The sequence below is a fragment of the Nicotiana tomentosiformis genome, chromosome 1 (genome assembly GCF_000390325.3).
Source record: "Nicotiana tomentosiformis chromosome 1, ASM39032v3, whole genome shotgun sequence".
In the NCBI taxonomy this organism is placed as follows: Eukaryota; Viridiplantae; Streptophyta; class Magnoliopsida; order Solanales; family Solanaceae; genus Nicotiana; species Nicotiana tomentosiformis.
The window spans coordinates 36,378,617-36,396,000 of record NC_090812.1 but is presented as its reverse complement, the minus strand read 5'-3'; the positions used below and the strand labels follow the sequence as shown (position 1 = coordinate 36,396,000).

The window sequence follows — 17,384 nt, the reverse complement described above, 5'->3', positions numbered from 1 at the left end:
AATTCACCAACTCTCGGATCTCTCTTATTGAATTTGCACACACTAATCACTGCGAGTACAAACATATAAGTGCTGCAATGGGGAAAAAAATGCTTATCAAGAAAATATTTCCATGATAGAAAAGCCTTTCTGATCTTTCCTGGTAAGTATGTTTCACCAAATGAAAGAAAAAGAAAATGCAAACATTGTTTTTTTTCCCATTGGTATTCATAAGTAATCGCTAAAAACCTCCCGTACGTCCAATGTCGACCCTCCACTACTATCAGTCTATCACATGCACAACCAAATCTTCTTTGCATATAAATGTAAACGCATTCTCACAAAATCCACCAACAAAATCAGCACTATCAGCAAAAGGATATTCCAAAATCAGCACTGTCAGGTCTCTCAGAAAAAAACTGCTGGGATGGTGTAGCTGCCTACATCCCCAAACAACTGCAGCGATGGTGCAGGCTCATGCTATGCGTGAAGACATAGAGCGAGGCAGTGGCGGACCCACGTGGTGGCTAGCGGGTTCAACTGAACCCGATTCACCAAAAAATAATACTGTGTATATGTATAAATTTGGATTAAAGCTGTGTAAATTTTGTATAAATATTTTATTTGAACCCACTTGACAACTACTATTTTACGACTAAAGTTACGTACTTCTAAGATTGAACCCGCTTGCACAAAATCCTGGGTCCGCCACTGGAGCGAGGGGAAGATTATTATATTTTATTCCATCCAAAACAGCATTTACAACACTAGATATACTCCATTACTAGTCAGTACAACAACATATCTGATCCCCAACTTTAGATAGAGCAGATAGGGCTTTATGAAGGAAAAACTGTCTACCAAGATATAGACACAGTAGCCTTCCAGTCATAGCAGCGTATTAAATGCTTCGATCAGTAATGCAAAAGGTAACCGAACACCATGCTAATAAAGGCTACAGTAACTACATACAGGAAAGGAAATCCAACCCGGACTTTTCTTCCGCCTTTTTTACTTGTCAACATGACCTGCAAAGCATATCACCACAAAAAGAACACGAAAACAGGGTTAACTAGGGACACTTCTTATTGAGATCATGCATAGGAGTGTCGTGACAGAAATACAAATTTCTCCCTTCCTCACTCGACTGTGCACATTTTGTAAGACTTAAATGGATTGGACCAATCAAAGGCAAGAACAATTTGCTTGAGCTAAAGCCAAACTAACATGAACTCGGACAAGTTATACAGCATTCTGGCTATTGTTAACCCAACAGAGATTTATTTAAGATAGCATCCCAAAATTTTGAGGACTTCTACTGATGTCATGATCTTAATCTAATAATATTAACAAAAAATTGTATAACCCATATTGCAACAAACGGAATTACCAATTCTCTCTGTAAGCTCTCTCTTTCTTGAGCTGCAAACTTCCTCTCCTCCGTTAGCCTAGAGATGGTGTCTTTGGCCTGCAAGAGGGTAAAAGAGAGTGAGAAACAGCACTACCCCTAACAATTACAGACACTAAAACAAATCAACTCATGCTTGAACAAAATTCCATCTGCGGAACTCTTATCGAATGCTCCAGAAGACTAGAAAAATCATCAGCGGTAAAGGCCTTTAACAAGCAGTTGATTTAGATTCTAGTTTTTACCCTTTTATCCTTGAAACAGAAAAATGACTAGAGAATGCCTCAAATCAAACATAAACCTTTTCATAGGTGGACCAACTTGACCAATAAATCCAAAACTTTTACAAACCAAAACCCTATGCTTAAATGAGGCACACTTAATAAGAAAAACTCATTTTGCCTGAATCCCTTTTGAAATTCCATAAGGTCGATCTTACTCCTGGAAATACTTTGAACCTCGTCATGTACTGGACATCAAATATGATGAAAGTGTTTCTACAAAGTCTGAGCGACGATTATCAAGATTCTGCTAGGAAGAAACCACCCTTCATAATTGCAGGGAGTCTGTTTTCTGTCATAAGTTGATTCCCCAGGGCACGTCTCTTTATGGAATGGAAGTTCTGGGCCATTAAAGTCCTCTTAAAGGAAAAAGAGATAATGGAAAAATTAAGAATAAATCAAAAGCTTCTATGGAACTGTTTCAAAGTTACTAGGTAAATCTATTTTATGTGGATCACAAAGGAATTAAAGGGATCCTGTCATTAAGAGGAAACTTTGCAGAATACAGCACCTAGTCTGATGTTCTAGAGGCCATTAGAGGAAAAGCAGACTCTGGTGCTGAAAACTTTCTGAAATTGTGAGTCAGTCATTTGTTGGAAGTGACTCAGCATATTTTTGTACGTTCCTTACATCCCCTTGCTTGATTGATGTAAGGTACGAACTGATTCTTCTTCATTAATGAGTGGCTTCTTTCTATTTTATTTATTTATTTATTATTTTGGATAAGGAGTGGCTTCTTTTTGAAATGTAAAAATTATATTTACTTCCAAGGCAAATGCTAAAAACCACAAATACTCTCAATTTTCGTTCATGACAGAACAAAGTTGTTCCAAATACAATTGACACAAAAAAAAGTAAAAGAAAAAGAAAGGTAAAAAATTCTGACCTCATTTAATTTCCGTTCAAGTTCACTTATTTTGTACTTCATGCTCTCAACATCCTTGACTAATTCCATCTCTTCTCCATGTTTCCTCGTCTCCAACTGCACATGCTTTTCTTCCATTTGCATGTTGGCATTTTCCTTTTTGAACTCCTTGACATTCTCATCCAGCTGGAGAAAGTAGATAGATATAACATATTACCAGAAAATGTAACTCAAAGTTCATCAAATAGAATAAACATTGGAAAATTCAATCTGAATCAACTGGAACTGTTGAAATTACTGAGAATTAATCTAGCTATAGGTTAGTATATTCTACACTCATACTGTGTGCTTAGATTAATAATATAGAATATTCTTCATAGTTCTGTCAAAATTAGGAATCTCAAGATTAAAGTAATTTTCCTTATTTAGTAACTTTCTTCATTTATGTGCAGTCTAAACTTGTACCAAACTCCTATGTAAGGAGCCTTCTCGTATATTGTTTACAACCAATTTAAGACATATTTGCTTTTTTTAATTTCTATATATTTCAGATGGTTCAGAGCCTCTACAATTGTGGTAGACCTAATTAACAACCATCATCTGGTAGGGGATGTTATGCATCCTGCTTGGCCGCAGTTTTAGAACCAAGCCCCAAATTGACATATATGATAAAACCTACCAATATTCATTGGTATTTTTTATCTATAACCAGTCTTTAAGTTCTGGTTCAGAATAATAACTTACTTCTTGCGGTGGATTTCGATTTGCACGGGGGGTTACTTGATCTCTTGTGAACGAATCTTCGAAAAATCCACCACTGTGGCTGTGTACTCCATTGACATCTCTCTGAAAAAGATTACTATTATTTAGCTAGACGGAATTACATATCAAACCACACGGTCAACAGATTCTGGTTTCTGAACAATACTACTTACTTCTTGCTGTCCACTGATATTTTCGTTGCCACGTACTTCATCTTTTCGCGGTGAATCTTTGTAACTTGGAAGATCAATATGTACACCATTGATTGGTGATAAAACAGGCGAACTGGATGGACTGACAAGGATCACTCTCATCTTATTTTCTTGAACATACTTGCCATCATCTTTGGAAAACTACAATCAAAGCAGTCAGAAATTGCATCAGAATGCAAAAGTCAACAGCGTCTAGTTTAGCCTTGAATGACGGCTACCTAAAATGATAGAATAATCCATCGAGAATATACCATGGCTGATGTAATATCCTCCTCAACAGTCTCCTCTGCCACAACAGTGCTTTGAACTAAGAACTTGTCCTTGCATGCCATATCAGGAGGAGGTGCCTTTTGTGCCTGCATGGTTACTACATAAATAAGATGTGTTAAAGACCTTACAGCGGTGCCTATGATAAATTTATTACTATGGCTAACAGAAACAGTATATCTAGTTAGCAGATCATCGTAATAAGATTTTTCACTCTACTAGGGAGAATTGTCACGTCATTGTATCAGTGATATATACATTGTATATCGTTTCTAAACAAGAAAACTTCTTGCAGAAACAGTCTGTCTTAAAGATGATCAAAGCAGGTATATCACAAGTTACAGGTTGAATTAAACTTGAGCGAAGAGGATACTCTATTCCAAAAATTATGCTCATGCATCATCATCAGTTAACAAACAATATAAGATGCAAAAATAGGTGATTGTTTCAATATACTAGCATGAAGACATAACCTAACCCATACCCATGATTGAAAGCGTTAAAAGGAAACAAAGTAGTCCTAAAATCATATGACGGCAAGTTGTCTCGAAAGACCTATGATCACTCAAAATCAAAATCCATGCTAGAGCAAGAAAGTGACTATCTCTTGGAGCTTTAAGAGACTATTTCCAAAAATGCATGCTTCTTCGAACTAAAGCACACAATTACATAGGAGACAAAAATTACCTAACATACCAATGTAGCTTATAACATCAAAAACATTACCAATTTTGCTATCCAATGTACAACCATTATAGACCTTCATCCAGACAAGTGCTCATATTGAAAAGGTTTAGCTATGCTGAAGTGCAAGCCTATCTCCACAGTACAGTGTACGAAGCAAAGCCATGCAATGAGCTACTTCTTGTACCAAGAATCATAGGCGGACCCAGGATTTGAGTGCGACGGGGGCACCACCGCTTTTAGATATGCAAATTACTAGCGACAAAGTTCGACGTACAACTCTTTGAAAACATAATAATTATGATAACATATCAACAAAATACAAATTCAATTTTGCAGAATATCATTAAGTTGATACTAATATAAAAAAATGTATATATCATCCGCTCATACTTGAACTCGACGCATTAATATGTGAGCTTTGCAAAAATTTAAAATGTTACATGTAAATTCTTATATAGAATGTCCCAATGTAATTCTAGCTAATCAGATATGAGTTAAATGTTTAGGTATCACAAATTAAAGTTGAGAAAGTATATCTTGCTGATGCATAGAAAATCGTAAGCCGCTTGCGAATTTTCATATGGAAGAATCACATAGGATACTGTCCAAGTTATTTTATATTTTACAATCTTCAAAAGGTAAACTTTATTAGCCATTGTGTGGATCCAACTGCACTCCCATTCTTGTAAGAACAATATTTACTTTTTTATCATGCTTGGTTCTTTAATTTACCTCTTTCTATTTTCCTCTCAGATAAATAGGAGATAAAGCTTTTAAAGTAAGAAAAAGTTCTAAGCAGAGAGTGAGGGAGGGATTGAAAAAGAATAAAATAAATTTACTATTATGTACTAGTAATAAACTAATTCAGAAAAGATAAAAGAAAAATAAACTAATTGACTAGTATGGGAGTAGTAAGTATCCTTGAATTTTTAAAAAAAAAAAAAAAAAGTAACCAAAAAAAACAGAAAAGAACAAAAAGGTAAGTTGCTGGATGGGTTTCAAACCCAGGTAAATGGGTACGCAAAAGAAATTTCGCAATCCACCAAACCAGTTTATCCATTCGCCTTTTATGTTTGAGGGGGCCAAGGAAAATATATTAGGAGTCCTCAGTGTATATACAAATATATATATTAAATGTATATAGGAATTTTGCCGAGACTAACGGGGTCCCGTGACCCCCAACCCCCAATGTAGGTCCACCTCTGCCAAGAATACTAGTCGAAGAAATTTAATTGATATGCTATACCTTTATCACATTCAAAACTATGCTGCCATCACGAAGAATTCTTCTTACCAGTAAAATCACAGGACGAACTGGGTTTAATAATTCCAGTATTGGGTCGAACACAGTATTTCTTTGGACTAGTAGTCTTGACCTGTTATAAACTCCACAATGATACTAATCAGCCTCTATCTGAATAAATACAATTCCAAAACAGTACTTTGCTGAAAAGAAAAACACCTTACCTTAAAAGCAACATGATTTTGGGACTTATTGATTAGACGAATAGTGCAAGAGCTTTGCTTCTTCGGTTCAACTATAAGGAAAAAGCCAATATAACTAAATATCAGTTCAGTTATGACATCCTTCTCAGAATTTATACAGCAATTCACTAGACCATAACAATACTAACAAATTTAATAAATGCATAAATCAAACCAAAAGCCTCCGCCTCATTTATCAAAAACTCTTGTTAGAATAATTAAATTTGTCTCTTGTCCATACGAAAGCTTCAGTTTGATTAAGTTGTAGCATGATAGCATTATTCAAAGTCATTATTTTTTTCCCCAAACTTATATACATCAGACACAATTAAGCAGCAGTAAGTGGAACATAGAAAAGCGTACATGTGAACTTGAGTTCCCGTGGTACAATTTCCACAAGCTCGAAATTCATGGCTATTTCTTTATCTCAAAATTCAATCGAAAACACACCAACTGTAGCAGATATCACCTCCTGCAAGCAAATGAAACAAAGTAGCTAAAACATTGAGTAATATTTAAATCTACAATATGCACGCATCTTTATTCACCTAAAAGTACCTAAGTACAAGAAGATGCGCAATAAAACTAACTATTACAGCATGTATCCTTGTAAAATCTGATAAATATTGCCAGAATCACACAAATAAATAAATATTAAATACCGATAAATTAGTGATATTCAACAAATTGAAAAAGTTGACCGGCGATTTCATCTCGGAAAGTGCAAGCATGATTAATCACGCTCACGAATCCACGTGGATAATGACACATACATAATATATAAACAATGAAGAAAGAACGACATCGTATTGGAAATCGGAATTGAGAGAGCTTACCGGAGCTTCAAATGGCAAAGGCGACGAAGAGAAGAGAATTTAATAAGACAGAAACGAATGCCCTGTTTTTTGTGAAGATGAAGAAGAAGAAAGGATGTAGAAATTAAAATGGGTTTTTTTGTAGGAATCTTGGAATTGAATAGCGTAAAAGTGCCGTTACTTTCGGTGGTTAAAGCTCCTCATCCTCTTCATCTTCTGATGTATGTATCAAACTATCAATGTGTCACTTCTCTCTCTCTCTCTCTCTCTACAAAAAAAAGTACTATAAACAAAGGATTGCAGAGAGAAAGGAACGTGCATGTATATGTATATTATAATTCGATGAACCCTAGAAAATGAATATATGGATTTTTGTGTGTGTGTGTGAGAGAGAGAGAGAGAGAGAGAGAGAGAGAGAGGGAATTTTTGGTTGTTAGGTGTGATCAGAAGCACAGAATGGGACACAGAGAGAGAGAGAGAGAGAGAGAGAGAGAGAGTGAGTGTACAGGGAAGTGTGTAAATGGGTTCACCGAAAGGATCGGAAGTGGGCCGGTTGGACTGGACCGGCTGTCTCTGTCTATAGATTCTAAAGTAGACTATGAAAAAACTCATGTACACCGTCATATTTACGCTAACACCCTATATATATATATATATATATTTACCACAATAATTTGTTTATAAGTATTTTTATCTTAGTTTATTACTATTTGCTGTATTACAAAAGTATGAAGACCTAATGCAAAATTCAAATTCTTTTGCTTTTTATTTCATGTTGGATAAACTTAGAATTGCAATTAATATTTAATAATCTATATCTATCTATATTTATCTATCTATCCATCTATACTACTACATATTAAAAGCACGAAAGTCCTTAGTGAAATATCGTTTGCCTTTTTTACCCTTTATAATCTGACTTCATACTGGACAAAATAGACATTTAAATATTTTTCTAATATTTAGGATTTTCTACATAATGAAATATCGAATAACCAAAGTTAATTTTGTCCTAAATATTAGGAAAATAATTATTGCCTAATAACTAAAATTTTGAATTCAAGTTATTCAATTATGATTTTGTTCCTTTAAAACTTGAATTCAAGTACGTATATTTTTATTCAGTAAAAAACGACAATCTAATAGAAAATTAATCCGGGAGAAAGAAACTACAATAAAAAGGAGAACACTTCAAAAAGCTATGTTTTCTGATTCAAACACCTATTGAAGTCACAACCGTCCTATTTTTTTTTTATATTTATGCTACATCAAATTGGTTGTATGAACTTAAAAACATCATCAAGTGCAAAAATCAACGAAAGCAAATTACCATAGGATTTTGTAAGATACTATCTAATCCTTATGCCTCTTTTGTATTTTAGATTATGGTGTTCGGAGTTGTTAGAAACTTTGGGATTTCATCGAAGCCAACACCGCAACACATAGTTTTAATATATTTTTATTTTATTTTATGTTCCTCACTCCTCATAATCTATGTTTTGCAGTTATATATAAATGCCTTTTTTCAGTTTACAATATGAAATTTACCAAGACTTTGTTTATTAAAACGGCTTAAAATTACATAGTAGAATGACAATAGCACATAATTGCCAGACATAGTTATATGATATTTAGTCAATTTTATATACTCCTATTTGTTTAGTAGGATCATAACCTTTAAGCACAGTAAATTAAGTTAAGTCTTAATTTCAAAAGTTTTTTCTACTTATATAAATATTTTTGAAACATTGATAAAATGAAGTATGTCAAAATTTCATTTCACGTCATAGTATTTTATAAAGAATAATATAAACTCTACGGACAAAGCAACAAAAGTGTAATTTGTTGAAAACCATGAGGGATTTTGTCCAAGTTGGAAAAATTACATGTAAAAAAGAAAGCTTTTTATTATTTGTTATATTTCTGATTGTGGACAACAAATAATTTTCAAAGAATAAGGTGTTGTTTTAGAAAAGAGGTACAAAAATACAATAAAATTAAGTTTTAAAAAAGAAACCTAGCAATCCGAAAAATTATGTATATAAATTTATTTGCAAGAAGTGGGGGACATATATTCTAATCGGGGGAGGAACCAAAGATTCAAATTTTTACTATCGTTCTTTCTAACTCACTTACTGGTTAGTGCATGTTCTTCTTTTTAGGTATAATATATAATCCCTTGCAACTGATGTATAATTCTTTTTACGTTCACCAATTGAAGGCTAAAGTAACAATAATATATGCTGGGCACTAATTTTAAGTATACATCGACTACCATAAAAATAAAAAATACAATACAAGACAAATTTACTGATTTTAGCTCATTTTTCCTTTAAATTTTTTTTAAATCCACACAGTTTTTATTTATGTAAACTTTTTAAAGCTTATATTCATTAATATAGGGTTGCACGCTTGTGGGTACTCTAAATCTAGTTTAACTAAAATTGTGATAAGGAGGGCAACACCAATGATTTTGCCTAAAGTAAGTCAAATATTTTATGATAACTAATCATCAAATCTTGTAAGTTAGAACAAAATATTTGGTAATAATGGAAAAAAGAAAATATTTTAATAACAATCTATTAGCCTGACACTTAAGCTAATCTAAATTTTTAATCCATGCAGCTTGCATACTTATGACTTAAAGACATATAGTGATGTATGAAAAGGTCATTAGGTATCTACACCATACCCAAAATGCCACAAGTAAGAAACTCATCAAAGAAACAACAACGTTAATTCATATTGTTTACGTTGATACTTAGACGAATAGTAAAATTCGTGATAAAATAAATCTAATTATATAAATGTAGTAATGTAAAAAGGGAAAAAGTTATAGTAATACCACAAACCATATCTAAGTAAGGTTTGAGGTGAATGGTGAGTACAAAATGATCTGAACATTATAGTTTGAAGAAAATATAATAATATTGCATTTAATTAAATAGTCTCTTCACATCATGCTACTATAAGAAAAAAATTATTTTCACCTCTAAACAAAGAATACCTCAAATGAAGATACACATATGAAATTGTGGGAGTCCGTAAGCCCCAACTACATTTTTTCTTATAGGTGTTTTGATAGTTCATTCCAACAAGTCTGATCAATGCATATCTTCTTAGGAAATTATGTGCAAACTTGACTAATTAAACTATTTTTCTTTATTAATAAGATCATTGGTTCATGAACTACACAAGATTTATTTTAAATAAAATTTATTTTTATGAATATTGATGTAATCCGTCACGTGCAAATGAAGCACTTTAGAAAAAAATCATAATTAAAATAAGATATAAACGAGTTTAAAAAATTATAAAGGACTAATAGCATTTGCCGAGTACGCATACCTATGCGATTACTAATGGGATAAATAGGACGATGATACAAGTTTTAGCACTATTATAAAATGAGTAAAATAGGGATAAAGAATTTCTAATTGTTCGAAAATTATCATATATAAATTACATAATAATTAACACAAAATATATATGCAACACACTTGCTCAAGTGCTCGTGAAATATTGAACAATTTTCCTACCCTTCAAATAAATATATTTTCTGTAACACTACTTTTCTATCCTTCAAATAAATGTCTTTCTTGTAACACTAAAATAAACAGGAGGCCAAACCCCTGAACATGACCTAATATTTATTATATTAGAACTTTGGGAAATCTTAATTTTGCTGTCTTAATTAATTTGAACTATTAATGATGTTGTACCTTTTAGTTTTCTATTTCTTTTGACACTTTTTCACAAGAGAGGAAGAAGTGTTTACTATCAACTTGTTAGACAAACAAATGAGCGAACCTCAACATCACATTTACTATTTAGAGATTGATGACGCCAAATAATATAAAAAGAAAGACTTTTTTTTCGTTAGCATAGAAAAGAAGTAGCAAAGGTAATATCGCTATCAACATACATTAATTAATGTTATTTTTCTTTCTTTACCTTTTCTTAACTTCATAATTTTTTCCTAAAGTTAACTAATGAAAAAATATTTAGATAATGATTATTCAAAAGCTGATGTATATACGTGTCTCATTTTTGAACGTCACAAGCAAATAATTGGATCTCATATTTTTTCACAAATTCTAAATGTGGAACTCAAAAAGGAAAGAGGAGTTCAAAATATATCAAGAAAAAGGTATCACTCACACATTGCAAACGTCTTGTTTAATTAATGCTGTAAAACAATACAGGTATATCCGTAAAGCAATTGATAATACACCTTAAAGTAATACATTTATTAAATATAAAAATAAATTGTTGATATTCAACAAATATAATAGGGTAGGTATAGAAATAATGCAGTCCTTCTTTTCTTCGTTTTCTTTTTCATTTTGTGTTCTCCACAAAGATTACATAAACGAATTAATTTGTCTTAAAACATCTGAAGAAAGAAATTCTCATTTCTCAAATTGTCCTATAACCTTTTCGTCAGTTTCTAATAAGCAAATAAATAATTAAGAACAGAAAATTTATATGCTATATTGGAGTAGTTGTGGATCGGACCTATTCTTAATTAGGTTTGGTTGGACATGAAAAGTAGAAATTAAATCTTTTTTACATCATGACTCATAAAATTCTTGCTAATATATACTTCTAACCAGTCAGTAACAAATGATCAAGCAAGAGACATATATTATTTAGTTCGAATTTGGTCTGATACATAAATTAGGGTGATGATACAAGTTTTAGCATTATTATAGTATGGATAAAGAATTTTTAATTGTTCGAAAATTATCATACATAAATCATGTAATAATTAACACGAATTATATTTCTACCATCAAATAAACGTCTTTCTTGTAACACTAAAATAAACTGGAGGAAAATCAGAACCACACAGTCAGTGGCGGAGGCAGGATCTCCGCGAAGGGGGTTCAAAAAGAAAAAAGTTAAAAAAAATTATAGCTAGTGGGAATTAAGAGACATATATTATTTAGTTTGAATTTTGTCTGATATATAAATTAGGGTGATGATACAAGTTTTAGCATTATTATAGTATGGATAAAGAATTTTTAATTGTTCGAAAATTATCATACATAAATCATGTAATAATTAACACGAATTATATTTCTACCATCAAATAAACGTCTTTCTTGTAACACTAAAATAAACTGGAGGAAAATCAGAACCATACAGTCAGTGGCGGAGGCAGGATCTCCGCGAAGGGGGTTCAAAAAGAAAAAAGTTAAAAATATTTGTAGCTAGTGGGAATTAAGAGACATATATTATTTAGTTCGAATTTTGTCTGATACATAAATTAGGGTGATGATACGAGTTTTAGCATTATTATAGTATGGATAAAGAATTTTTAATTGTTCGAAAATTATCATACATAAATCATGTAATAATTAACACGAATTATATTTCTACCATCAAATAAACGTCTTTCTTGTAACACTAAAATAAACTGGAGGAAAATCAGAATCACACAGTCAGTGGCGGAGGCAGGATCTCCGCGAAGGGGGTTCAAAAAGAAAAAAGTTAAAAAAATTTGTAGCTAGTGGGAATTAAGAGACATATATTATTTAGTTCGAATTTTGTCTGATACATAAATTAGGGTGATGATACAAGTTTTAGCATTATTATAGTATGGATAAAGAATTTTTAATTGTTCGAAAATTATCATACATAAATCATGTAATAATTAACACGAATTATATTTCTACCATCAAATAAACGTCTTTCTTGTAACATTAAAATAAACTGGAGGAAAATCAGAATCACACAGTCAGTGGCGGAGGCAGGATCTCCGCGAAGGGGGTTCAAAAAGAAAAAAGTTAAAAAAATTTGTAGCTAGTGGGAATTAAGAGACATATATTATTTAGTTCGAATTTTGTCTGATACATAAATTAGGGTGATGATACGAGTTTTAGCATTATTATAGTATGGATAAAGAATTTTTAATTGTTCGAAAATTATCATACATAAATCATGTAATAATTAACACGAATTATATTTCTACCATCAAATAAATGTCTTTCTTGTAACACAAAAATAAACTGGAGGAAAATCAGAACCACACAGTCAGTGGCGGAGGCAGGATCTCCGCGAAGGGGGTTCAAAAAGAAAAAAGTTAAAAAAAATTATAGCCAGTGGGAATTGAACCTATGATCTTAGATAGATTTTGAACCCCCTTGACCACTAAGCTACACTTTTGGACTATGTCAAGGATATTCAAAACTTAATATATAGAGTTAAAAAATATATTTTGCCTTATATATATAGCATAATTTTTCGGCGAATGGGGTTCGGATGAACACCCTTCCACCCCTAAATCTGCCTCTGCACACAGTGGATCCAAACCCCTGAACATCACCTAATATTTATCATATTAAAACTTTTGGAATTCTTAATTTTGCTGTCTTAATTAATTTGAATAATAATAATATTGTACCTTTCTTTAGACACTTTTTTCTTACACAAAGAGGGAAAGAAGTGTTTACTATCAACTTGTTAGCCAAACAGATGAACGAACAACGGAGCTCAACATCACATTTACTATTTGGAGATTGATGATGCCAAATAATATAAAAAGAAAGACTTTTTTTTTCCCATCAACTTAGAAAAGAAGTAGCAAAGGTAATATTGCTACCAACGGGCATTAGGTAATGTTATTTTTCTTTCTTTTCCTTTTCTTAACCTCATTAATTTTTTCTAAAGTTAACGAATGAAAAAAAAAATATAGATAATGATTATTCAAAAACTGATCTCATCTTATTTCACAAATTCTAAATGTGGAACTCAAAAAGGAAAAGGAGTTCAAAATATAACAAGAAAAGTTATTAATCGCACACTGTCAATGTGTCTTGTTTATTTAATGTTGTAAAGCAACAGTAATTCGTAAAGCAATTGATAATAGACCTTTAAGTTATACATTTAGTAAATATAATAAAATTATTGATATTTCAACAAATATAACAGGGTAGGTATAGAAAATCATACATTCCTTCTTCGTTTTCTTTTCCATTGTGTGGTTCTTCACAAACATTACACATAAACGAATTTGCCTTAAAACATCTTAAGGATTTCTCATTTCTCAAATAGTCGTTTAACCTTTTCGTCAGTTTCTAATAAGCAAATAACTACATAACAACAGAAAGGTGTTAAATTCTTCAATATTTCCAATAAAAATAATTTTTAGTACTTGTTTACGTGCTGCCAGTTTAAAGGACCTTTTTAGATAAAATTCATAAAAGTACAAAAGAAAATTAGAAAAAGCAAAAGTCACTTTTTTCACTATTTGATGACTTTATAATTTGTGAACTTTGTGTTCCCACTTTGCAGCATTCTAACAGTCCCTTTTGTATGATTGTCCTTTCAATGTTGTCTCATTGACCATCTTTTTGAGTTGAAAACCAAAAAATAAAACACATAATATGAAATAGTTGCCTTTGATTGAGAACTTTTTGTGACATGGTGCTTACATTAACCTAATCCCTTAACTAAAATTCAAAATGTTCCTACCAAAAATTATTAAACTTTTCACCAAAAGAAAGGACAAAATAAAAAAAATATTAAAAAGCCTAATATGACCTTTTCTTATATCATAAGTTTGACTTCTGAACTAAGGGATGTGGTGAAGTGGTAAATACTACTTCATCATTAACCAAAGGTTTCAGGTTTGAGTCCCTAGGTATGGAGTTGCCTTTGTTAGGGAGCGTTTTACCCTCAATGTGGGACTTATCAGTGCAAATCCGAATTTAATCGGGCTCCAATGTGGGTATCGAACATCGGATGGAAAACAAAAAAAAGTTTGACTCTTGAAGGTGCCTTTTTTTTTTTTTTTTGTGTGTGTGTAAAGACAGTTAACATTATCGAGCGGAGCTCCTAAACCCGCAATAGGTATTGGTATGGTCAAATATCACTTTTATCCCGCTGCCGAAATTATTTATATTCGGTAGCTGTAAAAATATTTAAAATTTATATATTTTTTATATATAATATACATAAATATATATAATACTAATAATATATATTTTAAACTATTATTTTAAAAATGGCTATACCGTGTCATTTTTCCTATTGATTATACCCATATTGGATTCAATATTTGGGCTCAAGTTCAAATTAACTGAATATTAGTAATAGAGAAAATGAGGATCTAGGACAAGAATATTATACAAGATACTTAAATGATTACTTCAATTGAAAATATACCTTTTTAGTAGCATTATTTGCATTCCGTATTTAAAATTCTATCTTAATTTTTTTTTCCTGTTTTTGATAATAGTCGACGTCTATATATATTTTCGATATTTTGGTGAGGGAGATACGGGATAAAGAAGGGAAGAAAATGCTCGTCATTTTGTATTATTTTGGCATCCAATTTTTCTACACTTGGTTCAAAGTGAAATTATGGATTGAGAAAACCAAACTAACTTCTATTTTACCTATTCACGTTTTGTGACTAATTTGGTCCAATAGCAACTCTTAAATGAATTAGTTTTTTTCTTATTTAAAACAACTAAGGTAGTAAAGCAGAAAATTCACTATCATAACACGCTTAAAGGGACAACTTTATGTGCATTAATTATATATCAACTACTTCCTCGTTTACATTGTGACAAGTGATTTTTGTCTGTTTAGACAACCTTTTATAAAGTTTATACTAGTTAATATCATCTTAATTTGTTTTTGTTTTTATAATTGACTTAAATTAATTATTCTTTTAATGTTCTTTTAGAATTTTACATAAAATGTTATTCCTTTTTCTTTTTCCCTAAAGTAGTATTCCCAAATTTTCTTTGAAACGTGATTAGAGCTCATTTTATTAGAGCAATTGGGTACTCCTAAAAAATAAGGCTGCATGCAAAAGTTTAATAATAATGTAGGTTCAACGAAATTAAAGCAGCGTTAAATTATTCACTCCTCCTTATAAATTTAAGTTTAAGAAACAAATACTTTCTCTCCGTATGATTTACTAATCAAAAACCCTTTTGGAAAGCAGCTAATGCAATTATGTATGATCATAATTGCCCACCATTTACTTTGATGCAAAGCACTACTTGTAATATTTATTTTTGCTTTTCCACTTTCCATAAACACATGAAGCAAATGTGTGGGGTAACTTAACTTTAAATTTAATAATGATAGTGAAATATCACCAGTGGAGGCGGTAGGAATTTATAAGAGGAAAGGCAAAATAAAAAATAAAAATAAACAACTTGTTATAAAATAAAAACTGTAAAGTAAATAAACCGAATACAAGTATAAAGAGAGATTAATATATTATTCAAACTTCAAACTTATGTACATAATAAACTGAAAACTCTTATATTTATAGAAGAAAGGAAGCAGTTGCGAGGCTTTTCAGGAAGCAGCTGCAAGGCTTTTCTTTAGCTGCTTGTAAACTGTCTGCATGAGTTGCTTGCAACCTGCCTGTTTAATAAGAAGTTGCTGCAAATCATTTCATTGAGCTGCTTACAACCTGTCTGCATTAGCTGCTTGTAGATAAATTTCAACAGAGTACTAAATGGATAATCTTTTTCAGGAAGATTATCTATAGCGGAGTAATAAATGGATATCCACAACATAATTATTTTCATAACACTCCCCCTTGGATGTTCATTAAAAAGTATTTTGCCTCGTTAAAACCTTACTAGGAAAAATCCAGTGGGAAAAATTCTAGTGAAGGAAAAAGAGTACACATATTTAGTAATACGCATTTCTAGTTGCCTCATTAAAAACCTTATAAGGAAAACCCTGTGGGAAAAAAATCTTAGTAAGAAAAAAATAGTACATCGCGTATTTTACTCCCCCTAATGAAAACCTTATTTCAAATATTTGAGTCTCCGCATTTCAATCTTGTATACCATCTTCTCAAAAGTTGAAGTTGGCAAAGATTGAGTGAATAAATCTGCTAGATTGTCACATGAACGGATTTGTTGCACATCAATGTCATCATTTTTCTGAAGATCGTGTGTGTAGAATAATTTTAGTGAAATGTGCTTCGTTCTATCTCCTTTTATAAATTCTCTCATCAATTGGGCTATGCATGCAGCATTGTCTTCGTATAAAATTGTGGGTCTTTTCTCATATTCCAGACCATATTTTTCTCGAATAAAATGAATTATTGATCTCAACCATACGCATTCCCTACTTGCTTTATGAATAGCTATTATTTCAGCATGATTTGAAGAAGTAACAACAATAGATTGCTTTGTGGTACGCCATGATATGATAGTACCTCCACATGTAAACACGTACCCGATTTGAGATCTAGCTTTATGGGGATCAGATAAATAACATGCATCTGCATAATCAATAAGATCTGCACTATCTTTGTTGGCATAAAACAAACCCATATCAAGAGTTTCCTTTAAATATCGCAATATATGCTTAATCTCGTTCCAATATCTCCGTATAGGAGAAGAACTATATCTTGCTAGTAAATTAACAGAAAATGCTATGTCAGGCCTTGTAACATTAGCAAGATACATTAGTGCACCAATTGTACTAAGATAGGGTACTTCGGGACCAAGGAGTTCCTCATCCTCTTCTGGAGGTCGGAACAAATCTTTGTTCACTTCAACTGATCGAACAACTATCAGTGTACTCAATGGGTGTGCTTTGTCCATGTAAAAGTGTTTTAAGACCCTTTCTGTATAA

The 17,384-nt window shown here is 31.8% G+C and overlaps 1 protein-coding gene across 2 annotated transcripts; it reads right to left on the bottom strand.

The window, feature by feature from the left end:
• Nucleotides 1-691: 691 nt before the first annotated feature.
• LOC104119645 (vesicle-associated protein 2-2) lies at nt 692-7,225 on the bottom strand. Of its 2 annotated transcripts, XM_070181269.1 has the most exons (11): nt 6,943-7,224; nt 6,783-6,844; nt 6,310-6,418; nt 5,929-5,999; nt 5,756-5,837; nt 3,759-3,874; nt 3,469-3,648; nt 3,278-3,379; nt 2,555-2,719; nt 1,370-1,447; nt 692-1,007 (listed from the first exon to the last, which is right to left on the bottom strand). In XM_070181269.1, exons 3-11 carry the CDS (start codon nt 6,356-6,358, stop codon nt 894-896), a joined length of 957 nt encoding a protein of 318 aa, XP_070037370.1. In that variant the 5' UTR covers nt 6,359-6,418; nt 6,783-6,844; nt 6,943-7,224; the 3' UTR covers nt 692-893. The 2 variants fall into 2 exon arrangements, with proteins under 2 accessions (XP_070037370.1, XP_033508286.1); XM_033652395.2 differs by having other exon boundaries at nt 6,783-7,225.
• Between the last annotated feature and the right edge of the window lie 10,159 nt (nt 7,226-17,384).